The 19930-nt window shown below is 32.6% G+C and overlaps 3 protein-coding genes across 3 annotated transcripts in view; 2 read left to right on the forward strand and 1 right to left on the reverse strand.

Annotated features, from left to right (window-relative positions):
- LOC115879239 (sodium/potassium-transporting ATPase subunit alpha-like) overlaps nucleotides 1–18094 on the forward strand; it is a 31425-nt gene extending 13331 nt beyond the window's left edge. The window contains exons 3-16 of the mRNA XM_030895942.1: nucleotides 514–686; nucleotides 742–909; nucleotides 6125–6254; nucleotides 6310–6546; nucleotides 6608–6853; nucleotides 7000–7223; nucleotides 7320–7393; nucleotides 7452–7692; nucleotides 7749–7817; nucleotides 7870–8131; nucleotides 8873–9145; nucleotides 11627–11872; nucleotides 12753–13056; nucleotides 17743–18094. Coding sequence (XP_030751802.1) covers nucleotides 514–686; nucleotides 742–909; nucleotides 6125–6254; nucleotides 6310–6546; nucleotides 6608–6853; nucleotides 7000–7223; nucleotides 7320–7393; nucleotides 7452–7692; nucleotides 7749–7817; nucleotides 7870–8131; nucleotides 8873–9145; nucleotides 11627–11872; nucleotides 12753–13056; nucleotides 17743–17854 — 2759 coding nt within the window. The 3' untranslated portion in view covers nucleotides 17855–18094. The remainder of the gene's footprint in view (nucleotides 1–513; nucleotides 687–741; nucleotides 910–6124; nucleotides 6255–6309; nucleotides 6547–6607; nucleotides 6854–6999; nucleotides 7224–7319; nucleotides 7394–7451; nucleotides 7693–7748; nucleotides 7818–7869; nucleotides 8132–8872; nucleotides 9146–11626; nucleotides 11873–12752; nucleotides 13057–17742) is intronic.
- Nucleotides 18095–18962, reverse strand: LOC115879244 (adrenodoxin-like protein 1, mitochondrial). Its single transcript, XM_030895950.1, has 4 exons — nucleotides 18741–18962; nucleotides 18635–18686; nucleotides 18457–18584; nucleotides 18095–18404 (listed from the first exon to the last, which is right to left on the reverse strand). The coding sequence occupies exons 1-4, from the start codon at nucleotides 18856–18858 to the stop codon at nucleotides 18181–18183; spliced, it is 522 nt and encodes a 173-aa protein (XP_030751810.1). The 5' UTR covers nucleotides 18859–18962; the 3' UTR covers nucleotides 18095–18180.
- Nucleotides 18963–19057: 95 nt separating this feature from the next.
- LOC115879243 (NADH dehydrogenase [ubiquinone] 1 beta subcomplex subunit 5, mitochondrial) lies at nucleotides 19058–19925 on the forward strand. The gene is made up of 4 exons (XM_030895949.1): nucleotides 19058–19246; nucleotides 19313–19524; nucleotides 19581–19687; nucleotides 19740–19925. The coding sequence occupies exons 1-4, from the start codon at nucleotides 19183–19185 to the stop codon at nucleotides 19876–19878; spliced, it is 522 nt and encodes a 173-aa protein (XP_030751809.1). The 5' UTR covers nucleotides 19058–19182; the 3' UTR covers nucleotides 19879–19925.
- Nucleotides 19926–19930: the final 5 nt, after the last annotated feature.

The following is a 19930-nucleotide window of genomic DNA, read 5'->3' on the forward strand; positions in this document are numbered from 1 at the left end:
TTCTATAAATGAAGAACAAATTTTAAATTTCAATAAAAGCTACCTAAATTGGAATTTATCCAGTATAGCCTATACATATAATCAATGTACTTTAAATCAAATTAAAACTGAACCCGAAAAGTAATACAGGGTGAGATAAAATTAATATTGAACATTGGAACATTTTAAAAACAAGTTACCCTTTTATTTTAAATTGAACACCCAGTATATTATTCCGATATTCAATGGGGAATTCATATATATCTTCAAAATACTGTTAAGGTAGTTAAAATACATGAAATCTTCATAATATGGTAACATAGGTAGTAGATTAAAACTACAAGAAAAAAAAACACAGAAAAGATCCAGTGCTTCTCAAAATGTAAGCGAAAAAAAGCGTCCCGGTCATTTTGGACTTGTTTGAAAAACGGTAGAGAGAAGATATGTTTCTTTTATTACTTATTTGCACTTATTTATGATTAACCCTGTATAAAAGTAGCTACTCAGTGATTTTAATAACAAATCATTTTTCAGGATTTTCTCTGCTACTATGGATAGGAGCAGCCCTATGTTTCGTGGCGTGCCTCATCAGGAAAATCACACAAAACGAACTGGACACAGACAATTTAATCCTAGGATGTGTCCTGGTCACTGTGGTGGTGGTCACAGGCTGTTTCATGTATTTTCAGGAACACAAAAGTCAAAAAGTACGTCAAAGAAGTAATTTTTGTTTTTGTTTTATTTATATTTTTTTCCCTGTAGATTATGGAGTCATTTGCGAATATGGTGCCTCCAAAAGCCACAGTAATAAGAGGTGGCGAAACAATGTCTATTGTATCAAGGGAATTGGTGGTTGGTGACTTGGTAGATATGAAGTTTGGTGATAGGATACCTGCAGATATTAGGATAATACATTCTCAAGGGTTTAAAGTAAGATTTTATTCTAAAATAGAAATTATACAAATAGAAATTATTACAATATTCAATAACTTATTAATTTAGGTACTATTAAATTGTTAGAACTTTAGGATTTAAGAAGATGTTCAAATATTCCTCCATCGACTGCTAGACAATAAGCCAGGCGATCATAAAATTCTCTTCTTACATTCGCTAGTTGGTAAAGTGAAATTCTATTGCATTCGGCAGAAATAGCATTTTTTAACTCATCTAGATTTGGGTATTTTTTATCCTTGTATATCCTGTTTTTTAAATGGCCCCAGAGAAAGAAATCATTTGGCGAAATATCAGGAGATCTTGCTGGCCAATTTACTGTATGATTTAGGCCAATAACGTTTCCGTTAAAACTATTGTCTAAATATTCCCGAACAGCCAGGGTACTATGTGCCGGGCAGCCATCCATTTGGTACCAAACTTCATGATTTTCCCTAGCGGCATCATGTAAAGTAGGTAAAATATGATTTTGAGTAGTTCCAAATAATATTCTGCATTTAAATTTCGCGTAAGAAATAATGGCCCGATAATATTGTGTCCGAATACCCCTGCCCAAACATTTACTTTCTGTGGATATTGCGTCCTTGTTTCGACAAAACTGTGTTGGTTTTCTTTGTTCCAATATCTATAATTTTGAACATAGGGTTCATTATTTAAGGTTAACGTGCATTCGTCAGTGAAACATGTGTTTTTTAAAAATTCCCTATCCGTGTTTGCTCTTTCCATCATATCAAAACAAAACGCCTGCCGCCGTATTTCGTCCCCATCTCGTAGCTCTTGGTACTTTTCATATGTGAAGGAATAGTATTTATGTCGTTTCAAAATTCGAAACGCTGTAGTGTGATCTATTCCTATTTCATCCTCAAGCTTCCTTGTGCTGATCTTTCCATCGTTCTCTTCCACGCACAATAAAACTTCCAAGTCGGTATCATTTCTTGCATCTTCTCCTTGTTCCTGCAGTTATTTATTAGGGTACCTTTGGTCTCAAATCTCTGGATATTCCTTCCGATTGTAGATTTTCCAGGTATCGGTCTATTCGGATACAGAGCAGCAAACATGTCCAACACCTTTTGATAACTATTTCCTTGATCATACCATTTAATCATCAATACTTTTTCTTCGGTAGTGTAATTCATGGCTAATATTTTCGATGTAGGTATGAGTTTTTAGTAATAATAATAAGGCACCATAGAAAGCAATAAATAAATAAATTTCTGAAATGACAACTTCATTTGACAGTTATCTTTTACCTTGACTGGTGCTCATAAGTAAATATAGGGCCATAAGAAAGGAGAAATATTTAAAAAAAAATCGGCGATAACTCGTAAAAGGGCTAATAAAAAATATATAAAGTTATTCTTTTGAATGTGGGTTTTAGTGCTCTTCAATAAACCTAAATAGAATTATTCTCTAAAATAATTAAGGAAGCCAATAATTGACCCCATTAAAATTTACATGGGATTTCCTATGTCCCGCTCGACGATGCAACACCCGGTATGTCCACAGATTATTGGGTGACCCTGTATAAACTGTAATAAATCGTCTTGTGAATTCGAAAATTGTAAATTTGACATTTACACAGGATTGGCTTAGACTACAGCATTTTAAATTCTACATAAACGTCAGTATTTCTAAAATTTATGTATGAATTCTAGAATATCTATATTTTGAAATCTTGTATTAAAGAAATTCGGGAATTAATTGATTATTAATAGCTACCCACTTAATTTGGAATAGCTCCAATTTTTTTTCTTAAATTACCTCACTAAAAAAATACCTGAAAAATTGCTAATAAAGATTTATTTAACCGATATTTTTAATTAACTTTTTCAGTAAATTTTGATGGTCTCAAGTCAAATAAAATCAGGCATTTGATTTTTTTAGAAAAATTATTCAAAAATAGTTTAATTTCAGATTGGTCGAAAAAAACAAATGTTATTTTGACTTAAAAACGCTTTATATCGATTCAAGAAACACAAGAATCACTCGCATCCATATTGTTTTCTGGAAATTTCAACACACAAACAAACAAAGCCACTTTAAAAGCTTTGAAATACGATTCATGATTTATTTTTACATATTTCTTTTACTTGCGTTATTTACAAAAAGGAAACAAATATGTTTAACGGTATTTTTAATAGTTTGGTTGAGGCATCGTCTTACTTTTCATGCGATTTTATTCATCAATTATTCGGGGATTTGTTTATTTTTGTCCCGAATAACAGACGTATTTCCTAAGTGTATCCATAAAATTTCACTCCAAACACTATAAATCTTACGTAATTCTATAGGGTAGTTCTAATTTTTCTCTATTAGCGAGTTTTAAACATACCTACTAATATTCTTGCAAAAAAATGGTGTATACCGGGTGCGTCTCGAAAGTGGCTCAGTCCTATAACTATTGTATTTTTTCAGATAAAAAAACGAGAGTTGGTATACTAGTATTTTACATAAATTAGGATTGATTGATGCATTGAATTGTTTTTGGTCGTTTCCTGTTTCACCGGAAATGACTACAACTTTTGATTTTTAAATGGCACACCGGTATTTTGTCATTTTATTCGATAGAAAATGACACTCTGAATAGAATGACGTATCATATGTCAACCTTTGACATTTTCGCATATGGTTTATTGGAAATTGTAACATGAGGTTCATAAAAAAATACGATTTGAGCATCTTTTAACCGGCCAGGACAAGACACTAAAAACATTAGACGATCAAATGATTAAAAATTAGTGTTTTTAACACAGCCATGGAAATTTAAAATACGATTTTTTTCTAAGCGAAGATGTCAAAAGTTGACATATATGATGTGTCATTCTATTCAGAGTGTCATTTTCTATCGAATAAAGTAAAAAAATACTGAGGGTGCTACTTAAAAATCAAAAGTTGTAGTCACTTCCGGTGAGCCACTATTGGGACGCACCCGGTATATATATATATATATATATATATATATATATATATATATATATATATATATATATATAAATTAATACATACAGTAGTCTTTAAAGGTAGTTTTTTTATACTAATATGATCGAAAAAAAACGGCGTCAGTGATGGTTATGAAATAAATATCGTTCTTATATGTAAAATTATGTGGGGAATGTTCATTTCCAAGCTAACAGAACGCCGTTTTTTTAGATTACATGGTATAACAAGTTCTTCTGTATCATAATATGACTTTCCCATGACAGTGAAATTAGAAAAATAATAAACTTTATTTCAGACGTATGTTGATTACTTTTCGCGATAAAATTGTTCTAAATTATAATTTAATAATAAAAATTTTTCATTTTAATAGTAATTTCTTAAATAATAACTGCAAAATAACTTATTAAATTTCTTGTATTTTTCAACATGAATCGAAGGAAATCTTTATTTTTATCTCCAATATCCCAGAAATTTTCCAAGAATTCCAATATGATTCCATTCCACATAATTCTTAAGTAATTGTCTATAAACTCACGCGTGATAAAGCATTTTAATGCTTGCCTCCGTTTGAAAAAGGGAATAAATGCGTTTCTAGAATATCTAGGTTATTGAAACTAGGATTGTGTGCATTCGTATGACGCCATGACTATTTTTAACCATCCGACATGTTTATCTTTTTCTCAAATTCACTTTCAGATGAGACGAACGCCTATGTTGAATGAAAATACATAATAAATATTGTACGTCTACCGGAGGTTTTTCAAGCAATTGTATCATTAAGTTGTTTATTTTAAATACAACACTCTGTACATATTTTTTCAGTTTTTATTCTACACGAAATTCGATACAGATATTGTTTAATTTTAATTTTATGTCAAATGTGAAACATAATTGAGTATTTTATTAATTCTTGGTGCGATTGGAACCTCCTGAGTCTCAACATTTCTAAAACTAAAGCTTTGTCATATAAAAACTCGCTGCAGCCTTTTATACTTAACAACACCACCATTGACGTCGTAAGATCTGTAAAATTCTTAGGGCTTGTTGTAGACAATTCTCTAAAATAGGACATGCATATCGACGCATTGTCGAAAAAATTAAGCTCTGCCTGTTTTGCATTGAGATCTGTTTCTAAGGAGCTTAACTTATTAGTGGCTAGAACTGTTTATTATACACTTTTTGAGTCGCACCTCAGATATGCCCTTCCATTCTGGGGTTACGTGTTGTGCGACTCAATTTGACCGCATTTTCGAGCTCCAGAAGAGAGCTGTTCGATATTCACTGGGACTAAACAGCAGAACTCATTGCCAGGACTTTTTTAAAAAATTAAAAATATTAACTCTTTCTTCCTTATTTATATTTGAATTTTGAATCCGTTTGCCTAATACGTAAGCACGTATCAGCTTCTCAAGAAAGGCCATCTCACACTTATCCATTCAGGAACGCGGAGCAAGATCTTTATCTACTTACCCCACGCTCAGGGTTAGTTAAAAGTTCAATATTATACAACTCGAAAAAAATGCACAATCACCTGCCTTTTGAAATCAAATCCGTAACATTATTTTCTTCATTTCGCAAAGCATTGAAATCTTATTTACTAGACAAGGCTTTCTACGCCGTAAATGACTTATATTTTGATAATCGAATTTGATCTTGTAAACACTGGTCTAATATTTGCTATTAGTATATTTAGTATAAACTTACTAAATATTTTTAAACCTTATTTCTATTTTTTTATTCTTTGACATTGTAAACATTTATAAATGTTTATTTTAAACAATAAGACTGACAATGTAATTTGTATACTTGTTTTGTATTCTCTTTTGTTTGTTTACTTTACATTTGTCTACAAATTGTGAAATATTTTGACAATAAAGGCCATTTATTTTTTATTTTATTTTACTTTGAATTAGAGAAACAAACTTCCAGGCTAATTATGGATTCAGACATAACATGGCATATTGGCACTTTTTAAAACTTTTGTGGCACTTTTAGTGTGTTGATCCCACTTCTGATATCTGAATGTAGTACGTATTTTCCGAATAAAACACTGGATTTCCTTCATAACTCCTTCATTCCGTTGTAGTACTCAGGATTACAAAAGAGCGACCCGATATTCTTAATCGCCTGTTCTTAACTAACTATATTGAGTGTAATGTTTATCCTAAACTGTCATTCTCGTTACATAATATCTAGGTTATCTCTGAATTATATATTTAGAGCAAAATCTCACATATATAGGAACTATTTCTAGGTAGACAATTCAGCACTCACTGGAGAATCTGAACCGCAACCTAGAGGAACAGAATGCACATGTGACAATCTCCTAGAAACGAAGAATTTTGCTTTTTTCTCAACCAATGCAGTAGAAGGCACTGCCAAAGGTATATATTATTATAAATTCGAGGTAAAAAATACAAAATTCCACGTTTTTATCAGGTCTGGTAGTTGCAACAGGTGACCAGACAGTGATGGGCAGAATAGCTGGTCTTACAGCTCGATTACAGCCGAACAAAACACCCATAGCTCGAGAACTAGAACATTTTATGAAGATTATCAGTGTTTGGGCTTGTTTTCTCGGTGTAGTTTTCGGTAGTGCTGCTTTAGCCATGAACTACTCATGGATTGAGGCTTCTTTGTTTTTGATTGGTATTATCGTGGCCAATGTACCAGAAGGTATATTTAAAAAAACATAATTAATATTATTAGTTTCATTATAAATTATTCATTCCTCTAGGTCTGCTAGCTACAGTCACAGTATGCCTGTCAGTCACAGCAAAAAGAATGGCAGCTAAAAATTGCCTGGTCAAGAACTTGGAGGCTGTGGAGACTCTAGGTTCCACCTCCATCATTTGTTCTGACAAAACCGGTACTTTAACCCAAAACAAAATGACAGTCTGTCATTTTTGGTGCAATAAACGGATCACATGCGCTGACAGTACTGCAGAACAATCAGACGCCAAAGACTACAACAAAATGGAAGGTATGTAAGGATGTTGAAGAAAACGTGAAATAGTCTTGCACTGGTCGGTCTTGGTCTTGGTCTCGCTTTTTGTGCAAGATCAGCCTCTATCACTATTACTAAATATCAAGGTTGCTAGAATAAAGAATCTTCTTTTCTTTTTGTAGCTTTCAAAACTTTGATGCGTTGCGCTACTTTGTGTAACAGAGCTGAGTTTCTTCAAGGGGAAGAAGATCAGCCTGTCCAAACCAGGAAAGTGAGAGGAGATGCCTCGGAAGAGGCCATTTTGAAGTTCGTCGAGTTGAGTCACATCCATGGGAAACCCAGCGAGTTCAGAGTCAACAACCCGAAGCTTTTGGAGATTCCGTTTAGTTCAACAACAAAATATCAGGTAAAGATACAGACATTGTTTGAAACACGTGAATAAAAACAACTATTTTTTCTGCTCTAAAAATATTATTTTATTATTTGTATTGCTGTTTTCTAGATAAGTATTCACGCTATGCAAGAAGGATACTGTCTTCTGGCAATGAAAGGCGCTCCAGAAAGGATCTTAGCCAGGTAAATCCCGATTTTTTTTTCAGAAAAACTTAAATTTCAATTTCAAACTATTTTGAAGGTGTTCCACAATCTGTACTGATACAGGAACCGAGGAAATGACTGACGAATTAAGAGAAATTTGCGACAGAGCTTGTACAGAACTTGCAGAAAAAGGCGAGAGAGTACTCGGCTTTGCTGATTTGGTACTGGACAGCGATTTTACGAAAGATTTTGAGTTCTGTGCCGAACCTCCGAATTTCCCCAGGACAAACCTGCGTTTTGTTGGATTTATGAGCTTGATTGACCCTCCCAGACCACAAGTAAGATATTTAGAACCATTTAAACCAGAAAATATTTTTAAATTCTTGGTTTTAAGGTTCCTGATGCTGTAGATCGCTGTAGATCAGCAGGAATACGTGTAGTAATGGTTACAGGAGACCATCCAGTAAATTTTACATCAAGCAAAGTTTAAACTTGCTATAAACGTTAATTTTTAGATTACAGCAAAAGCTATAGCCAGGGAAGTAGGCATAATCTCCTATGAAGAAGTTATTGAAGCCTTCAACATCAACATAATAGAAACACTTCCTCCTGATTTGAAAGAAAAAGCGATTGTAATCCATGGTACAGCTCTGAGAGACATGAGTGACCAAGAACTGGACATGATACTTTACAGCTTCAAAGAGATAGTTTTTGCTAGGACTTCCCCCACTCAGAAGCTTCACATCGTTGAGGGGTGTCAAAGATTGGGAGAAATAGGTATGACAAAGGTTGAATTTGAAATTATTGTTACTGACTCACTGATTAATCACGATCCTGCTCAAACCAGTCAACGTAAGAAGCCCAGTTTTGGCATAAGGTTGATTCTAGGGTATAGAGGTTCGATAAGAAGGGATTTTTCGAAATTCCAATTCCAAGGGGATGAAACCAACCCTCAAATATTACAATATTTTTTATTTAAAAAACGGTCAAGTTTCCGAAAAAACGCTTAAACACGTACATTTTATTTTGTTTTTTACATATTTTAAGATTTTTTAAAAATGTATACAGGGTGTTTCGAAAAAAAAGTATACAGGGTGTTCCGTTGTAAACGCTTAGTCTTTTGGGAAAACGCTTGGACACGCATAATTTATTTTTTTTACATATTTTGAAATTTTTTAAAAAATCATACAGGGTGTTCCAAAAAATTGGATAATTGATTAACCACGATTCTGCTTAATCTGCTTGACGTAAAAAGCTTATTTTTGGCAAACGGATTTTTCGAAAGTCAAATTCCAACGAGATGAAACTAACCCTCAAATTCAAATATTACCAAGTTATATAATAATATCACCATATTGTTTTTTCTCATGCTGACATAAATGTGAGAAAATTTTATCCAGTTTGTATGTTAATGGAAATTGTTGCTTTGCTTTATCATCACCATTACAAATGATTAATTCGACGTGAACAAAGTCGCGGGTACACGCTAGTAAAGTATTAAAACCTTTGTTTTTGTAGTTGCTGTGACGGGAGATGGTGTTAACGATGCCCCAGCATTGAAAAAAGCCGATATAGGAATCGCTATGGGTATTTCTGGGTCGGAAGTATCCCAACAATCAGCTGACATGATCCTGTTGGATGACAATTTCGCCTCAATCATAACAGGTGTCGAGGAAGGCCGCAGAATTTTCGATAACCTGAAGAAATCGATAGCCTACACCCTGGCTTCCAACGTTCCAGAAATCCTACCCTTCTTGGGTTTCGTTTTACTCAACATTCCACTTCCCTTAGGTAAAAAACCACTAAATATATTTTACACAAAAATATACACACACATAAATTTAGAATTAATTAGGTAACTTTTAATTAACGTCGAGAATACACCGCATAGGAATAGGGTATGCAGATGACATAGTCATGATTGCTCGGGGAAAACATGAAGGCACCCTGTGTAATATTATCCAAAGAGGACTCCGTATCACTGAGATATAATGCCGGACTGTTGAGTTGAGTATCAACTCAGACAATCCCGCGGTTGTGCCAAAAATTCATCTATCGAAATGAGTATATAGGGTGTCCGGAAATTAATGCAATAAAATTTGGTCAGATTCTTGAAAAAAAAATAGGTGACCCGTATTTTTTATTTTTGGCCAGTGGCCCCCCTTTTCGGATTTACAGCCCCCTGAATTTCGCCCTTAAAAAGAGTTTTTTTTTAATATTTCAGGGTCCTGTTGGACGAAAATCACTAAATTTGATACACATGGGTTTTCTGCCATGCGGAATCAGATAGTGCTATGCTTTTTGCCGAAGGAGCCTCTTAAGACACTTTTTCGTGAGCCCCCTTGCCTTTGGAGCCCCAAAACTTCGGTCACGTGTTTAAATTTCTTAAAAATTATTAGCTCGTTAGAAAGCCCATTGAATTTAGATTTTTTTTTTGTCGCTGGGAATTTTTTCCTATAACGTACAGTTTTCGAGAAAAATGACAAAATGTGATTGAAAGCAGATCGAGATTCATATGAAATTTTATTCTACTACATTTAGGTTACACACAACTTTAGACTTTGGGCTGTAAATCCGAAAAGGGGGGCCACTGGCCAAAAATAAAAAATACGGGTTACCTATTTTTTTTTCAAGAATCTATGACCAAATTTTGTTGCGCTAATTTCAGGACACCCTGTACAGGGTGGTCCGAACTGTATTCCGGAAACTTCGGCAGCATATTCTGCAGATAAAAATAAGTAAAAATGTTCGTATAAATATATGTCCTAAAATGCTTAGTTTCAGAGATAGATCAGGGTGCAGAAGTTTCATTTTTATTTCGATTTTTTTTCAAATAACTTCTGAAGTAACGTCAATATTTAGATGAAAATTGGTGCCTGGAATTTTTTTGACATGAGAAATTTGCTTTTGATGTCAATATGACTCCTACTTGTAGAGGGTGCCACCTACATATTTTTTAACTGGTTCGAAGACTAATAATTTTTTGTCCGTACCTGTATAAAACTTTCACGACCGTACCTGTATAAAACTTTCAAAAAAAATCACGAAGTTTTTTACGTAAAAAAGGTCTCTTGGTAAAAATCGCTACGAGTAATGGTTCTTGTGATATTTGGAATCGAAACTATCAATACCTTTTCATCATTGACAGGGCCGGATTTCCGCCTAGGCCAGCAAGGCCCGGGCCTAGGGGCCCAGCCAGCCTAGGGGCCCCATGCAATGAGTGGCGCGCAACTTTTATATAATATAAACTCTAAATTGGCTATGACATGGGGAGGGCCCCAAATGTCAAGTGCCTAGGGGCCCTGGATGTCTAAGTCCGGCACTGATCGTTGACATAAATTAAATATATTGACGAAATAGTTGTTAGACTGAAATAAAAAATTTGAAATGTTTTTGTGCCAAAAGTTCAACAGAAACTGTTCTTTTCATCATTTTTTCGAAGAAAAAATTATAATTAATTTAAAAAAATAAAAAGTCCCCAAATTAATCATTTCAATCAAATAACTATCTACTCAACATGTTTATTTTTTGTCAATAATGACATGTATTGATTATTTTCATTCTAAATATCTTAAGAACGGTTGCTCGTAGGGATTTTTACTAAGAGACATTTTTTACGTAATAAATCACGAAAATGTGTATTTTTTCACTCAGTAGTGTTATACAGGTACGGACGAAAAGTTATTACTCTTCAAAACAGTTAAAACACATGTAGGGGTGCCCCCTACAAATAGGAGTCATATTGACATCAAAATCAAATTTCTCATGTCAAAAAACTCCCAGATACCAAATTTCATTCAAATATTGATGTTACTTCAGAAATTACTTGGAAAAAATCGAAATAAAAATGAAACTTCTACACCCTGTATCTCCGAAACTAAGCATTTTAGGACATACATTTATACGAAGTTTTTTACTTATTTTTATCTGCAGAATATGCTGCCGAAGTTTCCGGAATACAGTTCGAACCACCCTGTATAAGTTATCTTAGATAATAATAAAGTCTTTCTATTTTGTGTGCCAGTCCACCAAATGATAGAAGGCAATGAAGAAGCAAACGATATAGCTAGAAAAGGAGCAAACAGACCATCTCATACTCGCCAGTGGTTATAAATGTTAACAAAACGGACCGTCACCATCGAGAATAGGAGGCCTTCCAGCTTACAGGTGACGTAATCGAAAGAAAGCGTTCTACGTCACTATTATTTGGCCTCCTCTGTCTCGAAGGTTTTTTAAACATTAACTTAGCTAAAACAGGGTTGTTTTTTTCAGGTGTAATGGCAATCCTATGTATAGATTTACTAACAGACATGCTACCAGCTATCAGTTTAGCTTACGAGAGAGCAGAGAGCGATATAATGTTACGTCCACCGAGAAACCCCAGGAAAGACAAATTGGTAACCAGAAAATTGTATTTCTTGGCTTACGGGCATATAGGACTCATAGAGGCTTTGGCAGGGTTCTTTGTTTATTTTGCTATAATGGCTGAACACGGATTTATGCCTATGAGGTTATTTGGTAAGTGATTTACATTAGAATTTAATTTTTTTTATAAAAACATAACATAATAAAAAAAATAAAACACTAAATCACCACCATACACCAAAACACTTTTACTTTTACACTGGAAGCGCGTTTCGCTAACCATGTTAGCATCATCAACAGATGATTAAACTAAACTACAATTTACAATTTGAGCCTTTATATACTCGCTCAGAGGGCACCGAGTGGGCGTGGCAAGATCTAGCCAACCGAGTCAGAGCCTATCGAGCGTAACAGTTAGATTTTCGTCACTAGAGTACTAGGAACAAAGAACTTGAAAGAATTGGACCGTTGTCTCTATTCATACTATCTTTACATTTATTAATCCTGATGCTTTCATATGCATCTAATTGCCTGTAATTTGAGACTTGTTTAATTAATTTTAAATTATTAAGATCTATACATTGTTCTTTATCAACAATATGTTCAGCAACGCAAGATTTATCCGGTCTACCGTATCATATCTGAGCTAAATGTTCTTTAAATCTAGTTAATATTGATCTTCTAGTTTGCCCAACATATTTCTGATAACAATCTTTACAAGAAATTTCATAAACACCCGACCTTTCCAATTGAGGTGTTTTATCCTTTGGATTACCTAATAATTGTTGTAATTTATTATTAGCACTATACAGAAGTTTATAATTGACATTCTTAAAATGTAATATAAACGCTCAAATTGTAAATTGTAGTTTAGTTTAATCATCTGCTGATGATGCTAACATGGTTAGCCAAACGCGCGTCCAGTGTAAAAGTAAAAGTGTTTTGGTGTATTGTGGTGATTTAGTGTTTTATTTTGCTGTGTAACACCAAAGGTTCCAACCCCCAACTGTAATAACATAATAATTATTTATAGGACTTCGTGAAAAATGGGATGCTGATTCAATTAATGACCTTACTGATTCGTACGGACAAGAATGGTCTTACAAGAACAGAAAGGAATTAGAGTATACGTGCTACACGGCCTTTATGATATCGGTTGTGGTAACACAGTGGTTAGATTTGGTGGTTTGTAAGACAAGGAGCAACTCGATATTTAAGCAAGGAATGGGCAACATGGTTCTTAACATAAGTTTGGTAGTCGAAACAGTAGTAGCTTGTATGTTAACTTACCTTCCTAATATGAGTTATCTGAAGTTTTATCCTGTGCTATTCAGATGGTGAGTTAATTATTATAACAAAGCTATCAATAACATTACATTTGAAAAGTAATTACTCTTAATATTACATTGATTCTTATTTGTATTATTAATATTTTTAACGGAGCATAGAAGAGGTATAACAGGATGCGGCAATAGTGCGTCGGGCATCTGTACAGGGGCGGCTTGTCCTATGAGGCAGATGAGGCAGTGCCTCACAAATACATTTGAAGAATTACACGTATTAATCGATACATCTTTAATCACAATTTTATTTTTTTTCCCTATTTGCATCAATAATAATTGTATTTTTTATCCGTCATTCTACAATAAATTACGTCGATGGTATTCCTTTAAACGCGCTTCCTTTCCCATATGCGACAAATTCGACGATATATATATCCATCTCATTTGTTCTTTAAGAAGTATATGTGCAGAAGTTTGCCTCTCGTCTTTCCTTGTCTAACGTATTGTGGTATATCGCATTGACGGAGCGACAGCGTTCATTGGAATCTTAAATCTATAGAATGAAAAGAAAAAGCATAGGCAAAACCTTTAGTCGAAGAGAGATAAAATGTATGGAGTAGTAGCGCGTAAAAAGACCGTATTGAGGCGAGCCTCAAATGTAAATTTAAACCTTAAAAGCCGTTCGTTAAATATATGTATCACTTCCCGATCAGTTCCCGGCAATCAGCCCGAGAGATTTTAGGCGACAGCTGGGGACAGGCTGAAAATGCAGAATTGCATTATTTGGGAATTTGTATTAGTTTGAATTAACTCTGCCGGTTATTGCACTGTTTTGTCTCTAATTGATTAATATATACGTTTTTTAATGTGAATTGCATGTTTATTACAACGTATTAAGTAAATACCTAAAAAGTGGGCAGTGACTTGTTGATTGATATGATGATTTAGAGGGACCATGCATCATCAGAGGACTTCCCCAGGTAAAGTTTTTCGAATACGAATCATTTCTAGATAAATTGTGTACTCGTATAGTCAAAAAGTAAAGCAACCTGTTACAGACATTTCATTTTATTTTATTTTTATAGGATTGGTAGAAAAACAAAATTTTACCATACAGAGTAAAATATATAAGACAAAATATCCTGAGGTCGTTTTGATAAAAATTTACTGTTGCAATAGCCCTATATAATAGGTACCGTATGATCGAAAAAAAAAACGGCATCTAGTTGGCTTGAAAATGACGATCGATGATATTTCCCATATAATTTTACATATAAAATGACAGCGATCTTCATTTCATAGCCATCGCTGACGCCGTTTTTATTCGATCATACGGTATAATACTGCGAATTATATTACATAAGGCTTAAGGCAACTGCTAAAAATTTAGAAATATTTTAAATACAAAAATCTGCGCTTTTTAAGTCTGTAGGTATCTAAAATACTAAAAATAATATACAGTGTGTATTGCATTTAAAAAAATTGAGATATAGCATTATAATATTGCAATGTTGGCCGTGCCATAAAAAAATCCCTGTATAAAATAATGTGAATTTTTCTCGGATTTCTTCTTTTGTCCTACATAGCAGTATCGCTATATACATACTTAAGCAATAATATATCAATAAGTTAAATTCACTCCAGGTTTTTACCACTTTTTAAAAAATGAAATTTTTCAAATATGAATTATCATGGAAATCCCGCATATATAGTGCTTCAAATAAATCAATAGTATGCTGAATTTTATGCTGAATCCAATTCTGTACAGAAAAATGGTAATTCGATTGCAACTTTACAGAAAATATTTTTTTTAGGATATGCACTTTTTTTATGTAGAAGTTTTTTTCATATATTTGTCAATTACGAAGATATTTGACTTCCTCGTACTAATGGTCACCCTATATACATACTAATAAAAATTCTCTTCTAATGTGCCTCACCATCTTCCAGTGCTACGAGCCGCCCCGGCATCTGTAGCTCTTAGAATAAAAAACTTCGGAATTTTGTTTAAGTACAAACCTAAAGTATGTACTAGGATGTATTTTAGGAAAATATTTTAACTTCTATAGGGTAGCTCAAAGAAGTGTGAAATGGAACACCCTGTATATTACTGCATTTTTGGCTTCCTTTCAGATCACTTTACATAATCTTAAGACATGAGTAAATATATTTCGATAATTAATAATAATAAATAAAAATTATATATTTTTCAGCCTTTCTTAAAATAATTTATTAATAATACAAGAACTGTTCTAAAATCAAAACTATATTAGGTATTTACGTATTATTAGATGGTCTGAACTTACTTTGCTATAAGTATGGAAATCTTAAATCATACAGGATGTTCAAAATTCTACGCCAAACTTTCTAAAATATAAACTCATTTTTCTTCGTTTTTTTTAAATGGAGCACCCTGTATATTATTTTTTCAATAGATGGAGACTTAAAAAATCAACATTTTTTGTATTTAGAATATTTCAAAATTTTTAACGGTTTTGCAGATATTTGCGGTTTTATATTTCATATGGCATATGATATAAAAATGGCTATTAAAAATTTTGAAATACTTTAAATACAAAAAATGTTCATTTTTTAATTCTCCATCTAATAAAAAAAAATAATATACATGGTGTTCCATTTAAATAATCAAAGAAAACATATTTTATATTTTAGAAAGTTTGGCGTAGAATATTGAACATCCTGTATGATTTACGATTACCATATTTATAGCAAAGTAAGAACAGACCATCTAAAGTAAAAACCTAATATAGTTTTGATTTCAGAACAGTTCTCGTATTTTTAATAATTTTATTAAGAAGGGCTGAAGAATATATATTGTTTTGATTTATTTTTTAATATCTCTGAAACTATCGAAAAATATTGAATCATATCTTAGGATTATGTAAAGTGATCTGAAAGGAACCCAAAAATGCAATAATATACAGGGTCTTCCATTTAAAAAAAAATAAATGGAAAACGGAGAACACCATCTCGTTAAGAATGTGATTATTTTACAACTTTTATCTGAAAACTTTTTTTCTAAAATAGATTATAATGGAATTAGAGACCATTTTCAAAATAGCCGAAAATTGTTTTTTTTCGAAATATTTCCCCATTTAACCGACTCTCTATCTCCAGTAGTTTCCGAGATACCCATCGAGAACAACGTAGAAAACTCACCCTGTATATTTTCTGTAAAATTCAGTTGTTTCGTACTGTGTAAATATATGTACAGGGTGGCTCGAATTCGACGCTCATCATTGGGATTTCGGAAACCGTAAGAGATACAGGATCGGTTAAATGGAGGCAAAGTTGCGCAATTTGATGCTCAATAAAATGCCGTATTGCAATTTTATTTTATTTTTTTTATTTTTTTTTTCCATAAAATATTCTGGTGATGTAATTTTCTGTACGAAACGTCGGCCAATATCAAAGTGATTATATACAGGGTGTTCAAAACAAATGCGAAAAACTTCAGGGGGTGATTCCTTGTTCAAAATAAAGGGTAGTTTGCTTCATAAACGTTGGGTCAAAAGTCAACCATTAGGGAGATATCGCGGTACAAAGATGGCGGAAAATAATGTTTTTATTTTTTATCTTGAAAACGAAAAGAGATAGACTAATGAAATTTTATGGAAGCATTACTGTTACGAAAACACACTTTCTGGTAATGTTTTCACTTTTTTAAAAATGAGTGGAAGGGGTTGAAATAAACTACCCCTATCATTCTTGTTAACGAAATTTAAAGAAAAATCTTATAAAACACATGCAAAAAAATAATTTAGATACTTTAGTTTTTTTAGAAACTTTTTTATCTCTTGTATTTTTTTGATAAAACTCACCGATTTGAAATTAAAAAATAAAAAGTAAAGCATTACATGTCAGGACAAAAAACATTTTCTGATAAAGAATCTAGTGGGCTGCTGTATTTTTTTTAGGAAAAAATCTAGTCGGCCGCTGTTACTTTTTAGGATGTTCCTAATATTATTTTATTTGACATTACTCTACTGCAATACGTTATTATCTCGATGATTATTATTATCGTTATGATCACTAGATTCTTAATCTAAAAATGTTTTTTGTCCTGACATGTAATGCTTTACATTTTATTTTTTAATTTCAAATCGGTGAGTTTTATCAAAAAAACACAAGAGATAAAAAAGCTTCTAAACAAACTAAACTATCCAAATTATTTTTTTGCATGTGTTTGATAAGATTTTTCTTTAAATTTTGTTAACAAGAATGATAGGGGCAGTTTATTTCAACCCCTTCCACTCATTTTAAAAAAATGAAAAAATTACCAGAAAGTGTGTTTTCATAACAGTATTGCTTCCATAAAATTTCATTAATCTATCTCTTTTCGTTTTCAAGATAAAAAATAAAAACATTATTTTTCCGCCATCTTTGTACCGCGATATCTCCCTAATGGTTGACTTTTGACCCAACGTTTATGAAGCAAACTACCCTTTATTTTGAACAAGGAATCACCCCCTGAAGTTTTTCGCATTTGTTTTGAAACACCCTGTATAGTGTTTTAAGAGTGATGAAAGCATTTAATTAAATTGGAAAAAAATCTGGTCCGTATTTAAAATTGTATTGTCCAGCCAGATCAATGGTATAAATTCAATTATAGAGTAGTAATTGATGAATATAAAAATACTTAGTTATTTTAATTCAATTACCGACAAATACGAATTATAAAAAATTAAGATATTATTTTAAATAAATTTTTATTTGTAGGTGGTGTTATTCCTTGCCTTTTGCTCTGTTTATTTTTGCCTTTGACGAGTTTAGAAAATGGAGGATAAGAAAATATCCACAAGGGTGGTACCGTAAAGAAACATACTATTAAATCAACGCAAGTGTTTTAAATTTTCTCGTCTTTTTCTAGTATCTCAGTAGAAAGGCATTTAATTTAAGTATGAGTGACATTTTGTTCCAGAATTATATGCAATATACTTTTAAGAATATTCAAAAATAATAACTTTTTGATTTTCAATGTGTTCAAATTATTAAGATACAAGTTTATTAGTGCTTTAGGAAATGTGATCCTCTTTAAGTTATTAAAAAATAAATATTTTATGAAATAAAATTATGTTTTTTTTATTTATATTACCTACTCTATATTTACTTTGAGATTTAAGATCCTAAAATACTGTACAAGTATAAAAAATAATATCAGTGAGGCTTAGGGGTGTGCCCATCAACGTAGAAGTTCCTTGTAGCCTTGGGTAGTTCTACTTCCAGTCCTTCTAAGTCTTTAGTTAGTACTATTTGACAACCTAAACGTGAGTTTTCTTTTAAAAAAGGCGCCATATCAAGTAAATCGTCCTCTTCCTCTAAAGGTTGTGGTAATTTATCATATGAGTCACCATGTACGTATACATGGCAAGTTGTGCAAGCTTTAAAAATATTTAAGACAATGAATATTATAAAACAACCAAATTTATTTACCTAATGATGCTTCACAAGCACCCTCCATCGGTATTTCATATCTGTGTGCCAAATATAACAAATTATCACCCACTTTGCCTCGAATAGGAACCTTTTCACCATCTTTCGTAATAAATGTTACGTTAACACTAAAAAAATTAAAAATAAAACACCTATTTCAAAAGTTAAATCAACTCACACTTCGTCTTCACTCTTGGGGTCTTGCCATTCATACTCACCATGTCTTTGAACTAAAAGACATAAAATAAATCATTAATTTTTAGTGAAAAGTTTATAATATTTACCTTGACTAGTGTGGATTTTTCTAAAGTTCTTTAGACTGTTTGACATGCCATAAATCTTTTCTAAGCTACATGCTTTTATTTTGAAACGATTAATTATCTTTAAATAACTAGTACCCATCACTGTTATCTTTTCATTTAAATTTTATTTTGAATGTATTTTTTAAATTTTCTTTACATCTTTAGTAACCCAACCTTACTTTTTGTTGTCAGATCGGCGGACCACAGCACATGAGACTTTTATTTTTTAGGATTTCTACAAACCGAACTGTTTTACGTCAATATTTTGACGTCTATTATCATATTTTGACACCACATTTGACACTTAGCTATGCACTTAGCGAAGGTCATTTTGGAAGATAAATAAATGATCAACATCAACTAATTTAAGAAGAATTTAGTTGTTATTTCTAGGCCTTATTTTCCGTTTTGATACACCTTCAAGATGACTTTGTTAAGTAAATTACAGCCCCTCTTGAAATCATTCACCGCGGCCCAAATAAATGCTGGTAAGAAATGTTATATAATATGCTGCAATTTAAAAATGCTCTAAATCAAGATATGACCGTTTTAAGGGGCTCTGAGGAAAATGTCAGAACACCGGACCATGCGTATTGTAGCCTCCAACTGGCAATGGACCAAATTTAAGGATTATTTTCACTTTTACTTCATGCTAGGAACGATTCCTTGTGTCTTGGGTGTGATCGGTTTCAATGTCTTCGTAGGCCCCGCAAAACTGGCCGAAATACCCGAAGACTACGTCCCTAAGCACTGGGAATATTATAGAGTAAGATATTGCAATGTTCGTGATGAGAAAGCAGCATTAAGTAGAGTTTTTTTTAGAATCCAATAACGCGTTTTTTGGCGAGATACGTTTGCACCAATCCTCAACAGGAATACGAAAAATATTTGTCGTACATCTTTATTGAAAATGAGAAGGCACAGATAAGGTAAACTACAAACTTTTGTTTCTATTGACATGATTAAAACTTGACTTTTTAGAAAAATAGAAAAAGATGTCATAGCAAAAATGGAAGAACGTAATGATTACCAATCGTATTACTACAGACCTATAGCGGCCAATTATTACAGAATTATCAGGGAAGCGGCTGACAGTATTGCCGAGATAGTTGAGAAGTAGAATTCTACTTTCTTTATTTTAGTGTGTAAATAAATATTAGCCTAATATATTT

This window comes from Sitophilus oryzae, unplaced genomic scaffold (assembly GCF_002938485.1).
Source record: "Sitophilus oryzae breed Bouriz unplaced genomic scaffold, Soryzae_2.0 scaffold_1576_pilon_pilon, whole genome shotgun sequence".
Taxonomy (NCBI): domain Eukaryota; kingdom Metazoa; phylum Arthropoda; class Insecta; order Coleoptera; family Curculionidae; genus Sitophilus; species Sitophilus oryzae.

Bases quoted from the DNA above. Each gene is read 5' to 3' on its own strand.
- LOC115879243 (XM_030895949.1), top strand. From the start codon at position 19,183: ATGACTTTGTTAAGTAAATTACAGCCCCTCTTGAAATCATTCACCGCG. The intron at 19,247-19,312 runs GTAAGAAATGTT...GACCGTTTTAAG, and splicing joins CGCGGCCCAAATAAATGCTG to GGGCTCTGAGGAAAATGTCA. The intron at 19,525-19,580 runs GTAAGATATTGC...AGTTTTTTTTAG, and splicing joins AGCACTGGGAATATTATAGA to AATCCAATAACGCGTTTTTT.
- LOC115879244 (XM_030895950.1), bottom strand. From the start codon at position 18,858: ATGGGTACTAGTTATTTAAAGATAATTAATCGTTTCAAAATAAAAGCA. The intron at 18,687-18,740 runs GTAAATATTATA...TATGTCTTTTAG, and splicing joins AAAAATCCACACTAGTCAAG to TTCAAAGACATGGTGAGTAT. The intron at 18,405-18,456 runs GTAAATAAATTT...ATATTTTTAAAG, and splicing joins TGCTTGTGAAGCATCATTAG to CTTGCACAACTTGCCATGTA.